This window comes from Coregonus clupeaformis, unplaced genomic scaffold (genome assembly GCF_020615455.1).
Source record: "Coregonus clupeaformis isolate EN_2021a unplaced genomic scaffold, ASM2061545v1 scaf0074, whole genome shotgun sequence".
Taxonomy (NCBI): Eukaryota; Metazoa; Chordata; class Actinopteri; order Salmoniformes; family Salmonidae; genus Coregonus; species Coregonus clupeaformis.
Genome location: NW_025533529.1, coordinates 669,654 through 691,904, shown reverse-complemented (window position 1 = coordinate 691,904; position 22,251 = coordinate 669,654). Strand labels below are relative to the sequence as shown.

General features: G+C 43.0%; 2 protein-coding genes across 4 annotated transcripts; one reads left to right on the top strand and one right to left on the bottom strand.

Annotated features, from left to right (window-relative positions):
* Positions 1-228: 228 nt before the first annotated feature.
* Positions 229-18,298, top strand: LOC121548318 (vacuolar protein sorting-associated protein 35). Of its 3 annotated transcripts, none has more exons than XM_041859750.2 (17): positions 229-335; positions 1,208-1,306; positions 1,537-1,633; positions 1,783-1,906; positions 2,124-2,306; positions 2,783-3,002; positions 4,680-4,763; positions 4,955-5,064; positions 5,182-5,278; positions 5,519-5,667; positions 6,939-7,146; positions 14,355-14,510; positions 14,617-14,739; positions 15,436-15,615; positions 15,809-16,048; positions 16,455-16,598; positions 17,154-18,298. In XM_041859750.2, the coding sequence occupies exons 1-17, from the start codon at positions 333-335 to the stop codon at positions 17,331-17,333; spliced, it is 2,397 nt and encodes a 798-aa protein (XP_041715684.2). In that variant the 5' UTR covers positions 229-332; the 3' UTR covers positions 17,334-18,298. The 3 variants fall into 3 exon arrangements, with proteins under 3 accessions (XP_041715684.2, XP_045068969.1, XP_045068968.1); XM_045213034.1 differs by having other exon boundaries at positions 230-335; positions 1,223-1,306; XM_045213033.1 differs by having other exon boundaries at positions 236-335; positions 1,220-1,306.
* A 602-nt stretch (positions 18,299-18,900) lies between these two features.
* Positions 18,901-21,009, bottom strand: LOC121548430 (histamine H3 receptor-like). The gene is made up of 3 exons (XM_045213043.1): positions 20,608-21,009; positions 20,235-20,401; positions 18,901-20,028 (listed from the first exon to the last, which is right to left on the bottom strand). The coding sequence occupies exons 1-3, from the start codon at positions 20,933-20,935 to the stop codon at positions 19,132-19,134; spliced, it is 1,392 nt and encodes a 463-aa protein (XP_045068978.1). The 5' UTR covers positions 20,936-21,009; the 3' UTR covers positions 18,901-19,131.
* Positions 21,010-22,251: the final 1,242 nt, after the last annotated feature.

The window sequence follows — 22,251 nt, the reverse complement described above, 5'->3', positions numbered from 1 at the left end:
CCATACTGGAGTGTGGGCCAGAGACAGGGAGGTCGTCACTAGTTATTACAGCCACAAAGTTATAAACCCCGCCCATTCCTACAATTTATCTTCTTAAAATCTTAAACCTAATCCTAACCTCAACCCTAACCTTAACCACACTGCTATACCTAACCCTAACCTTAAATTAAGACCAAAAAGCAAATGTTTGTTTTCATGAATTTCTACGATGATGACATTGTGGCTGTGGTAACTAGTGGAAACCGGGTAGCTGTGTGGATTGGGTAGCAGTCACATGACTGGGAAACGATTTCAGGGTTAGCTACCAGTTTGCTGATACAAACTTGATAATCATGGTAAGTTAAAATGATAAAATAGCTACACTTTATACTTCTGATTATTATCCATCCAATCCTTCATGATTGTATGACTGAGACTGAGACTCGAAAACAGACTCAAATTGTGGGTGGTGCTAACTAGCTACGGCCTAGCTAAAAGCTACTAGCTGGCTAAGGCTACTGTGTAGGCTAACTGTCAACACATTTAATTTTTGAAGAATCGACCGATTCATTGATGTCTAGCATCTCTTATGGTCGATTATTTCCATCTCTTACTGTTAAGCCACTGATTTCACCAAGTCAAAGGAGCGCAGTTTGTTAGCTACAGTAGTATTTTCATGAAATGTCTAGACGTTAGCCAGTTAGTTAGCTAACGTAGCTAGCAAAGATCAGAGATAATACAAATTCAACGTAGCATATGTAAAGCTAGTTGATGGCTAAGGAAAGGTTAGCCATCAGCTGTCAGTCATTGATCATTCATTCTGGTAATGCCAGTATAGCTAGAAATAAACATGGTTAGTGTGAACACAGTGCATACAAATCAGTAGCTAACCACTTGATAGTCTGGTGACTCAGTGCTAGCTTGCAGTCTGCACCTATTACAGTCTTGATGAGGTATGTGAATTTTTTTTCACAATTTCTAATCTTAGGCCATCCAGAGCACTTACATTAGGATAACTATGAATGAGCTAACTCTATGTTTATGTTGGCTTGTACAGTACCACCAATCATTTCAATATTTTCCTGTGGGCATAGCCAGTTTACTGAACATCTGAGTCAATCTCATGTCTCTGCTCCCTGTAACTGTAAACCAATGTAGCTATAATGGTTTGAGTATGTCAGCGTAACATGCATGGCATTCCTCTGAGCTTTTGTGTGCTGTCTTTCAGCCTACCACACAGCAGTCACCCCAGGATGAGCAGGAAAAGCTACTTGATGAAGCCGTGCAGGCTGTCAAGGTCCAGTCATTTCAGATGAAGCGTTGCCTGGTAAGATCTGCCTATTTCCTTCTGTGCGGGTCCCTTTGACTTCCTTCTCTTTTCTGTTAACAATATAGCAAATATGTATTGTATTCTCTGACCCTCATCAGTGTATGAGAGAGACTATGTTACACTACAGCATATTTTGGAGCAGTGTATCAGAGATTAACCTAACTGTACTGGATACTCATATTGACTTGTTACTTGACTTGTTTGATTGCTGACACTTCCATCCGTAGGACAAGAACAAGCTGATGGATGCATTGAAACATGCATCTAACATGCTGGGGGAACTCAGGACCTCCATGTTATCTCCAAAGAGCTACTATGAACTCTGTATCCTTTACCTGCTGCAACCTATGGATCTCTGGTCTAGACATAAGAAAATGCACTCTCCTCATTCTCCAGATCATTTGACTGTTCTAGGCAAGTCCATGTTTGGTGTTATTTACAGTTGTGCTATGAGTCCCTAATTCTGAGTGCAGACATGGCCATCTCTGACGAGCTCCACTACCTGGAGGTGTACCTGACAGATGAGTTTGCCAAGGGCAGGAAGGTGGCTGACCTCTATGAGCTGGTTCAATATGCAGGGAACATCATCCCCAGACTGTGAGTACTCAAGCACCCTAATGATTGTGTCAGATAGTGAATAAAGTGAAGTGTAAATGGAAAGCTGCATATGTTCTCTTGTACTAGCCTACTTGTACATGTGATCAATCATGTGACAACAATGCGCTCTTTAGGCAGTGCAAACCAGATGAGGGAGCTTGACCCTAGAGGAATAGGAAACAGGTCAAGTAATGAGCCCCCCTTCCTCTCTCCCCAGTTACCTGCTGATCACTGTGGGGGTGGTGTATGTTCGCTCCTTCCCTCAGTCGCGTAAGGACATCCTGAAGGACCTGGTGGAGATGTGTCGTGGGGTGCAGCACCCGCTGAGAGGCCTGTTCCTCAGAAACTACCTGCTGCAGTGCACCCGCAACATCTTGCCTGACGACGGGGAGCAGCTAGAGTAAGAACAAAGGGAGAATCTTAATTGCATACTCCTTGCGTATTCTCTCCTCACCTCCTTCACAAAACCCATTGGAGGAGAAGGTCAAAGGGGAGGGACCTCTGGCTTTCTCACCCAATGGGTTTTGAGAAAGAGGTGAGGAGAGAGGACGCGAGGAGTATGCAATTGAGATTCTCCCAATCTCTCCTCATGGGGCTCCCCTCCTGAGCTGCCCCTCACTCATTCTCATCGACTGATTCCCACTCTCCATCCAGGCCTCGCAGTGTGTTAATCAGACATTGTCATTATGTTGTGTCCGTCCTATTATTGAAAGAGATTTGAGCGCATTGTTTAGCAATCATCCCAGAAGGTGTTTCAATGTGACAGTTCAGTTATTGATTTAATGAAACGGCCTATATACTTCCTTTTGCTATATCGTACTCCACTTAACGAGGCAGAACTTCTGTAACTTTTGGTCCTCGTCTCTGTCTTTCCAGAGGGGAGGATGCGATGACGGGAGACATTAACGACTCCATTGACTTTGTGCTGCTGAACTTTGCTGAGATGAATAAGCTGTGGGTGCGCATGCAGCACCAGGGCCACAGCCGAGACAGGGAGAAGAGGGAGAAGGAGAGGCAGGAGCTGCGCATCCTGGTCGGGACCAACCTGGTTCGGCTCAGCCAGCTGGAGGGGGTTAACGTGGAAAAGTATAAACAGGTTTGTGTTTACATGTCTGCATATATATATATATATATATATATACACACTGCTCAAAAAAATAAAGGGAACACTAAAATAACACATCCTAGATCTGAATGAATGAAATAATCTTATTAAATACTTTTTTCTTTACATAGTTGAATGAGCTGACAACAAAATCAAACAAAAATTATCAATGGAAATCAAATGTATCAACCCATGGAGGTCTGGATTTGGAGTCACCCTCAAAATTAAAGTGGAAAACCACACTACAGGCTGATCCAACTTTGATGTAATGTCCTTAAAACAAGTCAAAATGAGGCTCAGTAGTGTGTGTGGCCTCCACGTGCCTGTATGACCTCCCTACAACGCCTGGGCATGCTCCTGATGAGGTGGCGGATGGTCTCCTGAGGGATCTCCTCCCAGACCTGGACTAAAGCATCCGCCAACTCCTGGACAGTCTGTGGTGCAACGTGGCGTTGGTGGATGGAGCGAGACATGATGTCCCAGATGTGCTCAATTGGATTCAGGTCTGGGGAACGGGCGGGCCAGTCCATAGCATCAATGCCTTCCTCTTGCAGGAACTGCTGACACACTCCAGCAACATGAGGTCTAGCATTGTCTTGCATTAGGAGGAACCCAGGGCCAACCGTACCAGCATATGGTCTCACAAGGGGTCTGAGGATCTCATCTCTGTACCTAATGGCAGTCAGGCTACATCTGGCGAGCACATGGAGGGCTGTGCGGCCCCCCAAAGAAATGCCACCCCACACCATGACTGACCCACCGCCAAACCGGTCATGCTGGAGGATGTTGCAGGCAGCAGAATGTTCTCCACGGCGTCTCCAGACTCTGTCACGTCTGTCACGTGCTCAGTGTGAACCTGCTTTCATCTGTGAAGTGCACAGGGCGCCAGTGGCGAATTTGCCAATCTTGGTGTTCTCTGGCAAATGCCAAACGTCCTGCACGGTGTTGGGTTGTAAGCACAACCCCCACCTGTGGATGTCGGGCCCTCATACCACCCTCATGGAGTCTGTTTCTGACCGTTTGAGCAGACACATGCACACTTGGGCTCTGGCAGTGCTCCTCCTTGCACAAAGGCGGAGGTAGCAGTCCTGCTGCTGGGTTGTTGCCCTCCTACGGCCTCCTCCACGTCTCCTGATGTACTGGCCTGTCTCCTGGTAGCGCCTCCATGCTCTGGACACTACGCTGACAGACACAGCAAACCTTCTTGCCACAGCTCGCATTGATGTGCCATCCTGGATGAGCTGCACTACCTGAGCCACTTGTGTGGGTTGTAGACTCCGTCTCATGCTACCACTAGAGTGAAAGCACCGCCAGCATTCAAAAGTGACCAAAACATCAGCCAGGAAGCATAGGAACTGAGAAGTGGTCTGTGGTCACCACCTGCAAAACCAGTCCTTTATTGGGGGTGTCTTGCTAATTGCCTATAATTTCCACCTGTTCTCTATTCCATTTGCACAACAGCATGTGACATTTATTGTCAATCAGTGTTGCTTCCTAAGTGGACAGTTTGATTTCACAGAAGTGTGATTGACTTGGAGTTACATTGTGTTGTTTAAGTGTTCCCTTTATTTTTTTGAGCAGTGTATATATATATATATCTCCATGTCTAGAGCTGTACATTTGCATGTACTAGAAGTTACATTGTATTTGGGTTATATTTCTCCCCAGATTGTGCTGTCCGGTGTCCTAGAGCAGGTGGTAAACTGCAGAGATTCCCTGGCTCAAGAATATCTCATGGAGTGCATCATTCAGGTAACTACTGTTCTCATATCAACAGCAGCAACTATTTATGTCATGGTGGGTTTCTTTTTCCAGTTTGTCATTGCGTCAAGGTCTGTAGTAGGAAATGCAACCCATTTACTATTACTGATTCATCACATAGACTGGTCACATGGTAGAGGAGTCACCCTGCTGTCTCTGGCCCTTCTCCTCTTCTATAACAGGTTTTCCCTGATGAGTTCCACCTTCAGACACTGAACCTATTCCTTCGTTCCTGTGCCGACCTGCATCAGCACGTCAATGTCAAAAACATCATCATCGCTCTCATTGATAGGTGATGTAATCTCGGCTACATATGATTTCAGTTCAATCAGTACACTACATACAGGATTGTAATTTTCCTTGGTATTGTATTGAAGCCCACTGACGTGATTTGTCTTCTCTGTTTTAGACTGGCTTTGTTTGCTCACCGAGAAGATGGACCTGGAATCCCTGCTGAAATCAAACTGTTTGATATTTTCTCCCAACAAGTAGCCACAGTTATACAGGTACATGATGGAGAAAGGATTTACTCTTTTTTTCTCCTCTCTTGGTAATCCATGTTCCCATTGATTTGCTCGTTAGAAATTCCCCTGCAGATATTGTTTTGCTGTATTGATATCTCTCGCTCAAAAGACAAATTCAGGCACGAAATCTAGATCTGGTTTTCCTCTCGGTTTAAGTAATTCAGCTGAAGTAGGCTACATTATATGTTATTACATATTTTGTATTTCATGTTTTCCACCCAGTCCCGCCAGGACATGCCTTCGGAGGATGTGGTCTCACTACAGGTGTCCCTCATCAACCTGGCCATGAAGTGCTACCCTGACCGGGTGGACTATGTGGACAAGGTGTTGGAGAGCACAGTGGAGATCTTCAACAAGCTCAACCTGGAGCAGTAAGAGCACTGCCATGTCCCCATCTCAGTGTTACATAGTTGATCATCTGGATAGTTCTGGTCCTCCTTTGTTTGGTAGAGGAATTCAACGTGGCATCAGACCAAAGATATACATGAATGGAAATTAAAATCAAATTATATTAGCTGGGGTTACGTTAACTCCGAATTCTGTGTTTTTCACGCAGAAAAAAATATAAAACGCATAAGAAATATCTTGCTGCGTTTTGTAAACGCAGATCTAAAATGCTTCTTATTGTAATTTCTGCTGGTCATCAGACAGATTTTTTACTTTAGTTGCACTTCTCCACTCTGATGAGAATTCATGAACGTGCATTCTAGCAGCAGACAGCACTCTAACTGATGTGTTGCTACCTCTCTCGGTGTAGCCTACTTTTCTACGGTAACATGCAAGACTAACTGCAAGCAAAACATTAGGAAATGTAGCTGACTACATTCTTTCTATGATAAACATTAGAAATATGATGGCCATGCATCGTTTTTTCAAAACATACCTTGCTTTTTCCAAATCGTGTTCCACTTCTGTTGTCATCTGATGAAAATGAAGCTATTTTCTGCCGAATGTGTTTCTGTGAAGGAAAACTTTAGTTGCACACCCCTGATCACTATTGAAGCAAAAAATCACTGTTGACTTACAATATAAATCACAGGTGAAATGGTGTAAAACGCATGTTTTTTGATGGTCTGCGTTTAGAAAATGCAGATTTCTGAACTATAATGCGACCCCTGATTAGTTTATCATAGCCTACGCCTATGAGTCCCAGCCTGCTGTGAAGTACTAAAGCTTTCGAATGTCTAAATGTCGACCTTTTCTGTAGTATCTTGCATTAAAAGCTTGCTGAACAAACAACCCCTAGACGGTAGAAAAACCTAATTCTTCAGCAAAGTGCTAGTGTAGGCTACAGCGCTTTGTTCAGCCATACTTGAGACGGAAAAGTTCACAAATCTGAAAAGAAAGCCGGTTGCAGAGTACATTTTCCCATCAAATCACTAACGAATAGAAATAAGAAATTAATAGTGAAAAGTTTATTATCCCAATCTATGATCTCAAATCTCTGTAAGAAGTTTTAGGTAATGGCTTAATGAATGTCCCTTTTTGCTTTAGACCAAAAATAGATAAAAATGCATTTGTTTTGCAGCCATCATGTGATGTTTGGAAGTTAATATATTTTCATAGATAGCTGACAAAGGAAACTGCTGTAGCTACTGCAGTATTTTCATTCTCAACTCTATTGTCTCCCCCCTTTTCAAAGCATTGCAACCAGTAGCGCGGTCTCGAAAGAGTTGACTAGGCTGCTGAAGATCCCAGTGGACACCTACAACAACATTCTGACTGTTCTGCAGCTTAAGCACTTCCCTCCACTCTTCGAGTACTTTGATTATGAGTCCCGCAAAAGCATGAGCTGTTACGTCCTGAGCAACACTCTGGACTACAACACCACCATTATATCCCAGGAGCAGGTCAGTACACACACACACACCAACGCACACATACACACACACACACACACACTGATATGTGCTACTTACTTATATTTTTGCACATTACACATTGAGCTGTGTTCTTTTTCATAAGTGTTTTCTTGTTGTTCAGCTCTTTTTTACCTTACATTATCTGTTTAGGTAAGCATCAACAAAAGGCTCTTTGTATTGTATACTTCCAAGCAGTCTGCCTACTTATTTTCATCAACTCTCTTCAAGATATTGGCTGTTCAAGTCATAATAACCTTTTCTAACTTTTCTATTTGGAAAAGGTCAATGTGAACCATGATTCAGAGCTCTTAGTGGGACTCCAGGAGAACATTGATTTCCCAGTAATGCACCAGGAGAACATTGATTTCCCAGTAATGCCATAAGAGGCCTTTTTAAATGCCTTTCTCTCAAACGTACCTTTTTGACCATGATATAACTTCAACTATATTATAATACACTTGCAGTCTGTTGATTTTTGTTGCTGCTATTGCCCTCTCCAGTCTGCTCAAGAAAGCTTATTGATGTAGCCTCCTGTAGCTCAGTTGGTAGAGCATGGCGCTTGCAACGCCAGGGTTGTGGGTTCGATTCCCACGGGGGGCCAGTATGAAATATTTATGCACTCACTAACTGTAAGTCGCTCTGGATAAGAGCATTTGCTAAATGACTAAAATGTAAAAATACAGTGCCTTCAGAAAGTATTTACACCCCTTGACTTTTTACAAGTATTTACACCCCTTGACTTGATTTTTTGTTTATTTAATTGCATTTTTTTCATGTCAAAGTGGAAAATTCTATGATTTTGAAATTGTTAAAAAATACAGTGGGGAGAACAAGTATTTGATACACTGCCGATTTTGCAGGTTTTCCTACTTACAAAGCATGTAGAGGTCTGTCATTTTTATCATAGGTACACTTCAACTGTGAGAGACGGAATCTAAAACAAAAATCCAGAAAATCACATTGTATGATTTTTAAGTAATTCATTTGCATTTTATTGCATGACATAAGTATTTGATACATCAGGAAAGCAGAACTTAATATTTGGTACAGAATCCTTTGTTTGCAATTACAGAGATCATACGTTTCCTGTAGGTCTTGACCAGGTTTGCACACACTGCAGCAGGGATTTTGGCCCACTCCTCCATACAGACCTTCTCCAGATCCTTCAGGTTTCGGGGCTGTCGATGGGCAATACGGACTTTCAGCTCCCTCCAAAGATTTTCTATTGGGTTCAGGTCTGGAGACTGGCTAGGCCACTCCAGGATTTTATTGCATGACATAAGTATTTGATCACCTACCAACCAGTAAGAATTCCGTCTCTCACAGACCTGTTAGTTTTTCTTTAAGAAGCCCTCCTGTTCTCCACTCATTACCTGTATTAACTGCACCTGTTTGAACTCGTTACCTGTATAAAAGACACCTGTCCACACACTCAATCAAACAGACTCCAACCTCTCCACAATGGCCAAGACCAGAGAGCTGTGTAAGGACATCAGGGATACAATTGTAGACCTGCACAAGGCTGGGATGGGCTACAGGACAATAGGCAAGCAGCTTGGTGAGAAGGCAACAACTGTTGGCGCAATTATTAGAAAATGGAAGAAGTTCAAGATGACGGTCAATCACCCTCGGTCTGGGGCTCCATGCAAGATCTCACCTCGTGGGGCATCAATGATCATGAGGAAGGTGAGTGATCAGTCCAGAACTACACAGCAGGACCTGGTCAATGACCTGAAGAGAGCTGGGACCACAGTCTCAAAGAAAACCATTAGTAACACACTACGCCGTCATGGATTAAAATCCTGCAGCGCACGCAAGGTCCCCCTCCTCAAGCCAGCGCATGTCCAGGCCCGTCTGAAGTTTGCCAATGACCATCTGGATGATCCAGAGGAGGAATGGGAGAAGGTCATGTGGTCTGATGAGACAAAAATACAGCTTTTTGGTCTAAACTCCACTCGCCGTGTTTGGAGGAAGAAGAAGGATGAGTACAACCCCAAGAACACCATCCCAACCGTGAAGCATGGAGGTGGAAACATCATTCTTTGGGGATGCTTTTCTGCAAAGGGGACAGGACGACTGCACCGTATTGAGAGGAGGATGGATGGGGCCATGTATCGTGAGATCTTGGCCAACAACCTCCTTCCCTCAGTAAGAGCATTGAAGATGGGTCGTGGCTGGGTCTTCCAGCATGACAACGACCCGAAACACACAGCCAGGGCAACTAAGGAGTGGCTCCGTAAGAAGCATCTCAAGATCCTGGAGTGGCCTAGCCAGTCTCCAGACCTGAACTCAATAGAAAATCTTTGGAGGGAGCTGAAAGTCCGTATTGCCCATCAACAGCCCCGAAACCTGAAGGATCTGGAGAAGGTCTGTATGGAGGAGTGGGCCAAAATCCCTGCTGCAGTGTGTGCAAACCTGGTCAAGACCTACAGGAAACGTATGATCTCTGTAATTGCAAACAAAGGATTCTGTACCAAATATTAAGTTCTGCTTTTCTGATGTATCAAATACTTATGTCATGCAATAAAATGCTAATTAATTACTTAAAAATCATACAATGTGATTTTCTGGATTTTTGTTTTAGATTCCGTCTCTCACAGTTGAAGTGTACCTATGATAAAAATTACAGACCTCTACATGCTTTGTAAGTAGGAAAACCTGCAAAATCGGCAGTGTATCAAATACTTGTTCTCCCCACTGTATATATATAAATATATACACTACCATTCAAAAGTTTGGGGTCACTTAGACATTTCCTTGTTTTCCATGAAAACATACATGAAATGAGTTTGAATAGGAAATATAGCAAAATGCATAGGAAATGTAGTCATTGACAAGGTTAGAAATAAGGATTTTTAATAAAAATAATAATTGTGTCCTTCAAACTTTGCTTTCGTCAAAGAATCATCCATTTGCAGCAATTACAGCATTGCAGACCTTTGGCATTCTAGTTGTCAATTTGTTGAGGTAATCTGAAGAGATTTCACCCAATGCTTCCTGAAGCACCTCCCACAAGTTGGATTGGCTTGATGGGCACTTCTTACGTACCATACGGTCAAGCTGCTCCCACAACAGCTCAATAGGGTTGAGATCCAGTGACGGTGCTGGCCACTCCATTATAGACAGAATACCAGCGGACTGCTTCTTCCCTAAATAGGTCTTGCATAGTTTGGAGCTGTGCTTTGGGTCATTGTCCTGTTGTAGGAGGAAATTGGCTCCAATCAAGCGCCGTCCACAGGGTATGGCATGGCGTTGCAAAATGGAGTGATAGCCTTCCTTCTCAAGATCCCTTTTACCCTGTACAAATCTCCCACTTTACCACCACCAAAGCACCCCCAGACCATCACATTGCCTCCACCATGCTTGACAGATGGCATCAAGCACTCCTCCAGCATCTTTTCATTTGGTCTGCGTCTCACAAATGTTCTTCTTTGTGATCCGAACACCTCAAACTTCGATTTGTCTGTCCATAACACTTTTTTCCAATCTTCCTCTGTCCAGTGTCTGTGTTCTTTTGCCAATTTTAATATTTTCTTTTTATTGGCCAGTCTTTGATATGGCTTTTTCTTTGCAACTCTGCCTAGAAGGTCAGCATCCCAGAGTCGCCTCTTCACTGTTGATGTTGAGACTGGTGTTTTGCGGGTACTATTTAATGAAGCTGCCAGTTGAGGACCTGTGAGGCGTCTGTTTCTCAAACTAGACACACTAATGTAGTTGTCCTCTTGCTCAGTTGTGCACCGGGGCCTCCCACTCCTCTTTTTATTCTGGTTAGAGCCAGTTTGCGCTGTTCTGTGAAGGGAGTAGTACACAGCGTTGTACGAGAACTTCAGTTTCTTGGCAATTTCTCGCATGGAATAGCCTTCATTTCTCAGAACAAGAATAGACTGACGAGTTTCAGAAGAAAGTTCTTTGTTTCTGGTCATTTTGAGCCTGTAATCGAACCCACAATTGCTGATGCTCCAGATACTCAACTAGTCTCAAGAAAGCCAGTTTTATTGCTTCTTTAATCAGCACAACAGTTTTCAGCTGTGCTAACATAATTGCAAAAGGGTTTTCTAATGATCAATTAGCCTTTTAAAATGATAAACTCGGATTAGCAAACACAACGTGCCATTGGAACACAGGACTGATGGTTGCTGATAATGGGCCTCTGTACGCCTATGTAGATATTCCATTCAAAATCAGCCGTTTCCAGCTACAATAGCCATTTACAACATTAACAATGTCTACACTGTATTTCTGATCAATTTGATGTTAATTTAATGGACAAAAAAATTGCTTTTCTTTCGAAAACAAGGACATTTCTAAGTGACCCCAAACTTTTGAACGGTAGTGTATATATCTTGATTAGATACAGTGGGGGAAAAAAAGTATTTAGTCAGCCACCAATTGTGCAAGTTCTCCCACTTAAAAAGATGAGAGAGGCCTGTAATTTTCATCATAGGTACACGTCAACTATGACAGACAAATTGAGAATTTTTGCCAGAAAATCACATTGTAGGATTTTTAATGAATTTATTTGCAAATTATGGTGGAAAAGAAGTATTTGGTCACCTACAAACAAGCAAGATTTCTGGCTCTCACAGACCTGTAACTTCTTCTTTAAGAGGCTCCTCTGTCCTCCACTCGTTACCTGTATTAATGGCACCTGTTTGAACTTGTTATCAGTATAAAAGACACCTGTCCACAACCTCAAACAGTCACACTCCAAACTCCACTATGGCCAAGACCAAAGAGCTGTCAAAGGACACCAGAAACAAAATTGTAGACCTGCACCAGGCTGGGAAGACTGAATCTGCAATAGGTAAGCAGCTTGGTTTGAAGAAATCAACTGTGGGAGCAATTATTAGGAAATGGAAGACATACAAGACCACTGATAATCTCCCTCGATCTGGGGCTCCACGCAAGATCTCACCCCGTGGGGTCAAAATGATCACAAGAACAGTGAGCAAAAATCCCAGAACCACACGGGGGGACCTAGTGAATGACCTGCAGAGAGCTGGGACCAAACGAACAAAGCCTACCATCAGTAACACACTACGCCGCCAGGGACTCAAATCCTGCCGTGCCAGACGTGTCCCCCTGCTTAAGCCAGTACATGTCCAGGCCCGTCTGAAGTTTGCTAGAGTGCATTTGGATGATCCAGAAGAGGATTGGGAGAATGTCATATGGTCAGATGAAACCAAAATAGAACTTTTTTGGTAAAAAACTCAACTCGTCGTGTTTGGAGGACAAAGAATGCTGAGTTGCATCCAAAGAACACCATACCTACTGTGAAGCATGGGGGTGGAAACATCATGCTTTGGGGCTGTTTTTCTGCAAAGGGACCAGGACGACTGATCCGTGTAAAGGAAAGAATGAATGGGGCCATGTATCGTGAGATTTTGAGTGAAAACCTCCTTCCATCAGCAAGGGCATTGAAGATGAAACGTGGCTGGGTCTTTCAGCATGACAATGATCCCAAACACACCGCCCGGGCAACGAAGGAGTGGCTTCGTAAGAAGCATTTCAAGGTCCTGGAGTGGCCTAGCCAGTCTCCAGATCTCAACCCCATAGAAAATCTTTGGAGGGAGTTGAAAGTCTGTGTTGCCCAGCGACAGCCCCAAAACATCACTGCTCTAGAGGAGATCTGCATGGAGGAATGGGCCAAAATACCAGCAACAGTGTGTGAAAACCTTGTGAAGACTTACAGAAAACGTTTGACCTGTGTCATTGCCAACAAAGGGTATATAACAAAGTATTGAGAAACTTTTGTTATTGACCAAATACTTATTTTCCACCATAATTTGCAAATAAATTCATTAAAAATCCTACAATGTGATTTTCTGGAAAAAAAATTCTCATTTTGTCTGTCATAGTTGACGTGTACCTATGATGAAAATTACAGGCCTCTCTCATCTTTTTAAGTGGGAGAACTTGCACAATTGGTGGCTGACTAAATACTTTTTTTCCCCACTGTAAGTATTCAACCCCATGAGTCAATACATGTTAGAATCACCTTTGGCAGCGATTACAGCTGTGAGTGTTTTTGGGTAAGTCTCTAAGAGCTTTGCATACCTGGATTGAACAATATTTGCCCATTTTATTCTTTTTTTAAATTCTTCAATTTCTGTCAAGTTGGTTGTTGATCATTTGCTAGACAGCCATTTTCAAGTCTTGCCATAGAGTTTCAAGACAATTTGGCAAAACTGTAACTAGGCCACTTGGGAACATTCAATGACTTCTTGGTAAGCAACTCCAGTGTACGCTACCGGTCAAAAGTTTTAGAACACCTACTCATTCAAGGGTTTTTCTTTATTTTTACTATTTTCTACCTTGTAGAATAATAGTGAAGACATCAAAACTATGAAATAACACATATGGAATTATGTAGTAACAAAAAAAGTGTTAAACAAATCAAAATATATTTTATATTTAAGATTCTTCAAATAGCCACCCTTTGCCTTGATGACAGCTTTTTATCCTAAATAACTCCCTAGTCCTTCCTGATGACAAGCATACCCATAACATGATGCAGCCACAACCATGCTTGAAAATATGAAGAGTGTGTTGTGTTGGATTTGCCCCAAACATAACTCTTTGTATTCAGGACAAAAAGTGAATTTCTTTGCCACATTTTAAGCAGTATTTATTTAGTGCCTTATTGCAAACAGGATGCATGTTTTGGAATATTTTTGTATTCTGTACAGGCTTCCTTCTTTTCACTCTGTCATTTAGGTTAGTATTCTAGAGTAACTACAATGTTGTTGATCCATCCTCAGCTTTCTCCTATCACAGCCATTAAACTGTTTTAAAATTAACCTCATGGTGAAATCCCTGATGACTGGGTGTATTGATACACTATCCAAAGTGTAATTGATAACTTCACTATGCTCAAAGGGATATTCAATGTCTGCTTTTTTTTTACTTTCATTCCATGCAACTTGTTAAGCACATTTTTACTCCTGTACTAATTTAGGCTTGACATAACAAAGGAATTGAATACTTATTGACTCAAGACATTTAAGATTTAAAACAAAAGTCCACTTTTACATTATGGGGTATTGTGTGTGTAGGCCAGTGACACAATCTCAATTTGATCAATTTTTATTTCAGGCTTTAACAACAATATGTGGAAAAAGTCAAGGGGTGTGAGTACTTTCTGAAAGCACTGTAAATATCTCACTTCTGAAGCAACGCTTTCTCTCTCCCTCAAGGTGGATGCCATCCTGACCCTGGTGTCGACACTGATCCAGGACCAGCCAGACCAGCCCGCTGAAGACCCAGACCCAGAGGACTTTGCTGAGGAGCAGAGCCTTGTGGGTCGCTTCATCCATCTGCTGCTTTCCGACGACCCTGACCAACAGTATCTGGTAAGCTTTGCTTCCCATACAGTTGAATTCCGTCACAGTATCCATGTGTTTTCAGGAGATGTGTTTTATGGCATATGTTAATGGTGGTCTCCGTCATGTTCTTCAGATCCTGAATACAGCCAGGAAGCACTTTGGTGCTGGGGGGAACCAGAGGATTCGCTACACTCTTCCACCGCTGGTGTTTGCTGCCTATCAGCTGGCTTTCCGCTACAAAGAGAACTCTTCATCAGTATGTCATGTGACCCTTCCCCTAACTATACTGAACAAACATATAAACGCAACATGTAAAGTGTTGGTCCCATGTTTCATTAGCTGAAATATAAGATCCCAGAAATGTTCCATACACACAAAAAGCTTATTTATCTCAAATGTTGTGCACTAATTTGTTTACATTTACATTTTAGTCATTTAGCAGACGTTCTTATCCAGAGCGACTTACAGTTAGTGAGTGCATAAATTTTTTCATACTGGTCCCCCGTGGGAACCGAACCCACAACCCTGGCGTTGCAAGCGCCATGCTCTACCAACTGAGCTACACAGGACTACATGCCTGTTAGTGAGCATTTCTGTCTAATAAAGCCTTTTTGTGGGGAAAAACTCATTCTGATTGGCTGGGCCTGGCTCCCCAGTGGGTGGACCTGGCTCCCAAGTGGGTGGGCCTACGCCCTCCCAGGCCCACCAATGGCTGCGCACCCTGCCCAGTCATGTGAAACCCATAGATTAGGGCCTAATTTATTTATTTCAATTGACTGATTTCCTTCTATGAACTGTAACTCAGTAGAATCTTTGAAATTGTTGCATGTTGCGTTTATATTTTTGTTCATTATACATATATAGTTTTGTTACAAAGTTAGGAAGAGGATGATTTATGATAAACAGGAAGGTGGATTTTAACTGTTTCCTCTTTGTTGAACACCTCCCACAGGATGATAAATGGGAGAAGAAGTGCCAGAAGATCTTCTCGTTTGCCCACCAAACCATCAGTGCTCTGATCAAGGCTGAGCTGGCTGAGCTGCCCCTTAGACTCTTCCTACAGGGGGCGCTGGCCGCAGGAGAGATTGGCTTCGAGAACCATGAGACTGTGGCCTACGAGTTCATGTCACAGGTACAGGGGACAAAATGGGTTGAGAATGTGAAATATTGGAAAGAGGGAGGGAGAGGGGTCACTGCCCCTCTTCACCTTAGGTTTACTTGTGCCCTTTGTTGGCAGCATTGATCCACTGATTTCACAGTCAGGAATTGTTCTATATCTGTTTTCTCTGAGAATCATAACATACAACTGTCCCCCCCCCCCCCAGGCCTTCTCCCTGTATGAGGATGAGATCAGCGACTCCAAGGCTCAGCTAGCAGCCATCACGCTGATCATCGGCACGTTTGAGAGAACGAAATGCTTCAGCGAGGAGAACCACGAGCCTCTGAGGACACAGTGTGCACTCGCCGCCTCCAAACTGCTCAAGAAGCCAGACCAGTGTCGGGCCGTCAGCATCTGTGCACACCTCTTCTGGTCCGGACGCAACACTGAAAAGAATGGAGAGGAGGTGGGGGTTGTGATCACAAAGAGGAGAAATATATAATTATTGTGTAAAATACAGTGCAGTACTAAAGATGATGGTGTCACCATAGCAACAGGACATGCAGTCTAGTAACCACGTCTTGAGGCTGATTGCCTTGCTTTGTCTTCTGTTCTGAAAGAAATCCCCATATGACAAGCAGGGTTGTAATTCTAAGGTTCCTTGTGGATAATGATATACATAATCAGAGTATTGAAGCGTGAGAAATGCAGTAAGAGGTTTTCTTTGTTCTATGATTGGCTGCTGCTTAAGTGATAACGAACACATAACACTTATATTCTGAGGTTCAACATCCTCTTTCTTCATTACAGGTGGCATGTGTGTTACTGCGTGGTAGAAGAGTTTTACACCGCAACTGTGTCTCTGTCCTCAGATTCGTGACGGGAAGAGGGTGATGGAGTGCTTAAAGAAGGCCCTGAAAATTGCCAACCAGTGCATGGACCCGTCATTGCAAGTGCAGCTCTTCATTGAGATCCTGAACAGATACGTCTGTTTCTACGAAAGAGAGAATGATGCGGTATCTACATATTTCTTCCCTCTCGTCCTCCTTGTCTGTACTACCACTCATTCCTGACACGCTTTTTCAGAACCAGGCCTGCATTATGAAATCCTGACATCTTTTCAACGCACTTCAAGTGCAGACGGTCACATTGAGCTGCCTGGAGAGAAGCCATCCAATCTCCCCTGTTCTCTGAGTTTATTGGAACCGTGTTGGGACTTGCTAGGACACCAAGGGGACGCCCACTCTTGGGTGGTTATTTACCAGCGCAGCAAGGAGGGGTGGACAGGAGACTGGCTACAGCTCACCCACCCACTCTCCCCAGACATACACCCCATCTGCCACTTAACAGCTAGACAGGGTACTAGGCTTCCAGGGACTGAGAATATACTCCATAGTCAGGACAATTTGAGACACTGACCTCATTTCTTCCCCTAAATCATTATAGAACTTTTGTCTTATAACTTTGAATATTTCTGCATATCTATGTAATACATTGTTATTTTTTTTTCTCACCTATTTCAACCCATTTTGAAATTATTTAAAATCATTAAATGTCTTGATCCCCTGTAGGTGACGGTCCAGGTTCTGAACCAGCTGATCCAGAAGATCAGAGAGGACCTGCCAAACCTGGAGGCCAGCGAGGAGACGGAGCAGATCAACAAACACTTCCACAACACACTGGAGCACCTGCGTCTGCAGAGAGAGTCGCCGGAGGCCGAGGGGCCTGCTTATGAGGGCCTTGTGCTGTAGGGCTCGCTACACTTATAAATATCTATATATATTTACACACACAGACACATGTACACTCACACCAGGGTATTCCATCCAGTGGGAAAAATATGCCAACCCCACCAACAACACCTGCCTTCCATCTCGCTCTTTCTTTCTATCCTTTTCTTCTCTCACTCTTTCCTTCTATCATCCCCTTTTATTTCATGTTACCTTTTTTAGCATAAGGTGTTGCATTTAAAGGTGTTGCTTTTGAGAATACATGGTGTACAGGCTGCACTTTGCCTTGCACTTCCTGCGTGTTGTCAGTCCTTCATATTTGACCATTTCTGTTGTCCATCGTCATCATCAGAAGGCGAAGATATAGCCATTAAAAGCTTACGTTTAAACTTTGACCCCTACTCATATCTGTCTGTCTGTCTGTGTCCTCATGATTTAATGGTCATGCAGAATAATTAAATAATGCCTGTCATGACTAGGTCGTACTGGGGAGAGTTATCCCATTGACCTTACGCTGTGACCCAACAACCCCTTCTCCTCCACGGACTAACACCTGGGCAGTCGGCTGTAGATTTTTCTTTGCCCTCCTCTCTCTCTCCTCAACGGCTTCACTCATTTAGCTTGAGCTTTTTTTAATTTCTGTTTGCAGCCTTACTTCTGTGGCTGACAGCCATTTGTAGAGAGTTAAGCGGCGTGTGTTGGTGCATGCTTTTACATAGACCTGCTCTGGATATCGCGATGAGTGGTAGGAGGAACTGATGTGTATGATACCCCTTTGTCACTGGAGCTACTACAGTGGCAGCTAACCTTAATTTCTTAGATGTCCACATTGATTAAAAGATCTCTGTTGGGGGTGGGTTCTATTAATCTCGTTGTCTTCTGGATTTTGAACCCTGTGTATTGTATGTTTAACCTACTTGTAAATCAGCAAAAACAGAATAAATATCATGTCATTTGCACAAATAAACAAATTGATATTAACCCTACATGTCTATAACTTTATTAGTGTCCATCTTCTGTGATGCTGCAGATTACTAGCCTCTGGTTTTGAATAAATATTGAGTCGTTATTATTACTGAATTGATGCACTGAAGTGCAAATAAGGGGAGATTCACATTAGTGAATGGATTGACACTTGTTTACATAATGTCTCACTGGGTGCCATTATGAAAGACAGACAAGGTAATTAGCAAGTTTATATTTTTAGAAACACTTTCTGTGTTTTCTACCATTCAGTATAATATGTATGGTCAAGGTTGTGTTGTGAGTTGTGGCTCATGCTTAACAGATGAGGTCCAATTAGCTATCTACTGACTACGGCCGTTATCGAGTTTTATTTAATCCGTTGCTAGGTGACTGTTCAATGGAGACAGTCTCTCGTTGATGGCCAAAGGAATAACAATCACGGCTGAAAACACGTTTTTCTTTGTCATTTAGCTAAATGTTGGTGCCTATATAAAGACAAACATACTGTATGTGTTACATAAGGTTGTGTGTTTGCGAAAAGGTTTTGAACACTGGTGCCTGATGTCTAAGGTAGATGCAAGGGTATGGAACATAGTGGAGGCGAGCTGTTGCATGTATTTATTGTTCAACTTAAAACAGACATTACATTTGTTGTAAGATAACTAATACACTTTGTAAGATCTGCAAACACGCAAAGGCTACACATAAATACAAAACAATATTCATGGAGACCATCTGTACCCAGTTAAGTGCTCTGCAACACCAGCTTTCCACCTACACTGACATCATGAGACAACTGATTATGTAAAACTGTCAGAACAAGGCCATCGTTGTCAGTGCAAGTTGGTCATGCTTAATACATTTGTTCCATATACTGTGGCTGAATTTTAATCTTGGTGGTACAAAGCAGTTTTCTGAAAGCCTTTCTGAAGCTGGTGTGACACAGTGGGTAAAGGACAGGGTTAATGGAGGAGTTGACCCACAGTAGCCAGAAGGAGATTTCATACAGGTAGTGCTGGACACATTGGGCATGGCAAACTGCACGGATGATCATTAACAGTGTGTAGGGAGCCCAGCACAGGCCAAATACACACACAATCACTGCAAGTGACTTGGCAACCTTCTTGTCCTTTGAGAGACGAAAACGACTTGCAGCTACTTCAGATCGGCTGCGCTGTTTACTGAACGAGTGCTCCGCAGACTGGAACCGCGTCCTCCTGGAATGCTGGACCATATCACCCACTTGCAGTGGAGGAAGGTCCAGAATCGTGCTGTCCTTACTTCTCTGATGGTTGCTGTTCCCAGTTACTGCTGACACTTTAGCAGTAGATAGAATACCTCCTAACCTGGCAGCATTGTCTGGGATCCTTGGAGCTTCACCTTCCACTGGTCTGACAAAGAATACATGCTGAACTCCAGCTTTGAGGGCCTCCATCTCACAGTCCCCAGGCCCCTCGACAGGCTGCTCATCCCTCACCTGGTTCCGCCTCCTGATGTTGATGTAGATGCTGATGTTGAAGTACATGACAGTAACAAATGGGGTGAAAAACTCAACAGTGGATGCTGTCATCAAGAAATACCAGTTGAAGTAAAACTCAGCGTGGCACTCTTTGTCGGGCACCACGCTACTACCAGTGATGTACTCCCAGATGATGATCGCTGGCCCATAGAGTAGGAAAGCAGCCAGCCACACACTCATCATCTTCAGAACAGCCTCCCGCGTCACACCTTTCTGACACCTGTAGCTCACCTAATACATAAATAAAGAAATGGTGGCATTATTGAAATAGGGTGTACAAAGTTCTTGGTGCACTAAATAAAATCTTTCACTAAATAAAATCTTTCATCTATATTTTTTTTATATTGCTTTACATTTCATTACTTCCATATCACTAGCAGTCAGTTGAAAATGAAACCTGCGCAGGAAAGGATAACCGTGCATAAATGCTTTCTCACCGCTCGTGTGACAGATATAAATCTGTCGAAGCTGATCAGGACGATGTTGAACACTGATGCAGTACATAAAGTATAGTCCACCACCAGCCATATCTTGCACAGACCTCGTCCGAGTCTCCACTCGCCGGTAATGACATAAGGGATATACACCGGAATGCAAAAGCCTCCTACAGGTGGGATGGAACACACATTTTACGCACGAATATTAAACACGCATATGAAACGCGTTTTCACTTATTTTGGCAATATAGAACAGTACAGAGAGAAAATATGTATGAGTAGCAGTAGCTTATGAATCATGCACAACAGTATGTATACCTTTAAAACAATGGCACACAATGTATTTGCTCACACAATACATTTACGCACTCACCAACGAGTAAGTCGGCTATGGCCAAATTCAAAAAGAAAAAGTTCCCTTGAGTTTGCAAACTTTTCTCGACTACAAAGGCTAATATTACAAGCGCGTTGCCTAGCACAGTGGCGAAGACAAGGAGCGTCATGAGCACCGCCAAGAACACGGAGGTAGACGGAGAGAATTGTCCATAATGCGAACGCGGGTTACCAGGCATCTCCATATCGCCAAGCGCGGTGGCGTTTCCCTGGGTAACCACAGACCAGTTGAGCATCTCATTCGATTTCCAATGCGAAGTGACGGCCATGGAAGATCCAGCACCCAGCAATAAAGATTCGGGTTGCATGGTTCCTCAATTTGTTTTATATTAGCTTAAACAGCCAATAGCATGTTAAATTGTTAAAGCTGACATTGCCATGGTGTTCGTGTGCAGACGGAAAACGAGGAGGAAGATGTCGTTTTTATAGGCTGCAGCCTACATAAAACGAGAGCTGCGTTTTTATTGGTTGTTTTGCAGTGCATGTGAGAACGGAAAAACAGGACATATGATGCCTATCTACTCTGTCTGATTGAGCAGACAGTTTATAAAGATAGTGAAATAAAGATTATAATTGTGAATTCCTTAGAATACACAACATTTGAAAGCATATGGGTGTTCTGTATTTCTTTCTAAACACCATTTTTGCTGTGAGAAAATATTAATTTCCAAGGCAAAAGTAAATTAAAATGTAATGTCTGAAAACTATTCCTGGAAATTATTTTCATCTAATTTCATATTAATATTGTGGCTGAGCACCTGGCTTTGCAAAGTTGTGTCAAATACTAATTCTATACTAAACAAAAATATAAATGCAACATGCAACAATTTCAAAGATTTTACTGTTATAGTTCATAAGGAAATCAATCAAAGTCAATCAATTCACTAGGCCCTAATCTATGGATATCACATGACTGGGAATAGAGATGTGCATCTGTTGGTCACAGATACCTTTATAAAAAGGTAGGGGCGTGGATCAGAAAACCAGTCAGTATCTGGTGTGACCACCAATTTCCTCATGCAGTGCAACATTTCCTTCGCATAGAGTTGATCAGGCTGTTGATCGTGGCCTGTGAAATTTTGTACCACTCCTCTTCAATGGTTGTGCGAAGTTGCTGGAAATTGGCAGGAACTGGAACACGCTGTCTTACAGGTCGATCCAGAGCATCCCAAACGTGCTCAATGGGTGACATGTCTGGTGAGTATGCAGGCCATGGAAGAACTGGGACATTTTCAGCTTCCAGTAATTGTTTACAGATCCTTGAGACATAGGGCAGTGCATTATCATGCTGAAACATGAGCTGATGGAGGCGGGTGAATGGCACGACAATGGGCCTCAGGATCTCATCAAGGTATCTCTGTGCATTCAAATGTCCTTCGATAAAATGCAATTGTGTTCGTTGTACATAGCTTATGCCTGCCCATACCATAACCCCACCGCCATCATGGGACACTGCGCCTTTTACCCAGCGCTGGGCTACCAAAACAACTAAATTGGGCTGTTTCTAACCCAGCGTGTAGGCTACGTGGGCATGCTGTCAGGAGAATGAAGCAGCCTAAATGACAGCCCATCTGTGAACGCCCACAGAACATGTGTTCCTCACACATTAAGGTCTCAAAAAACG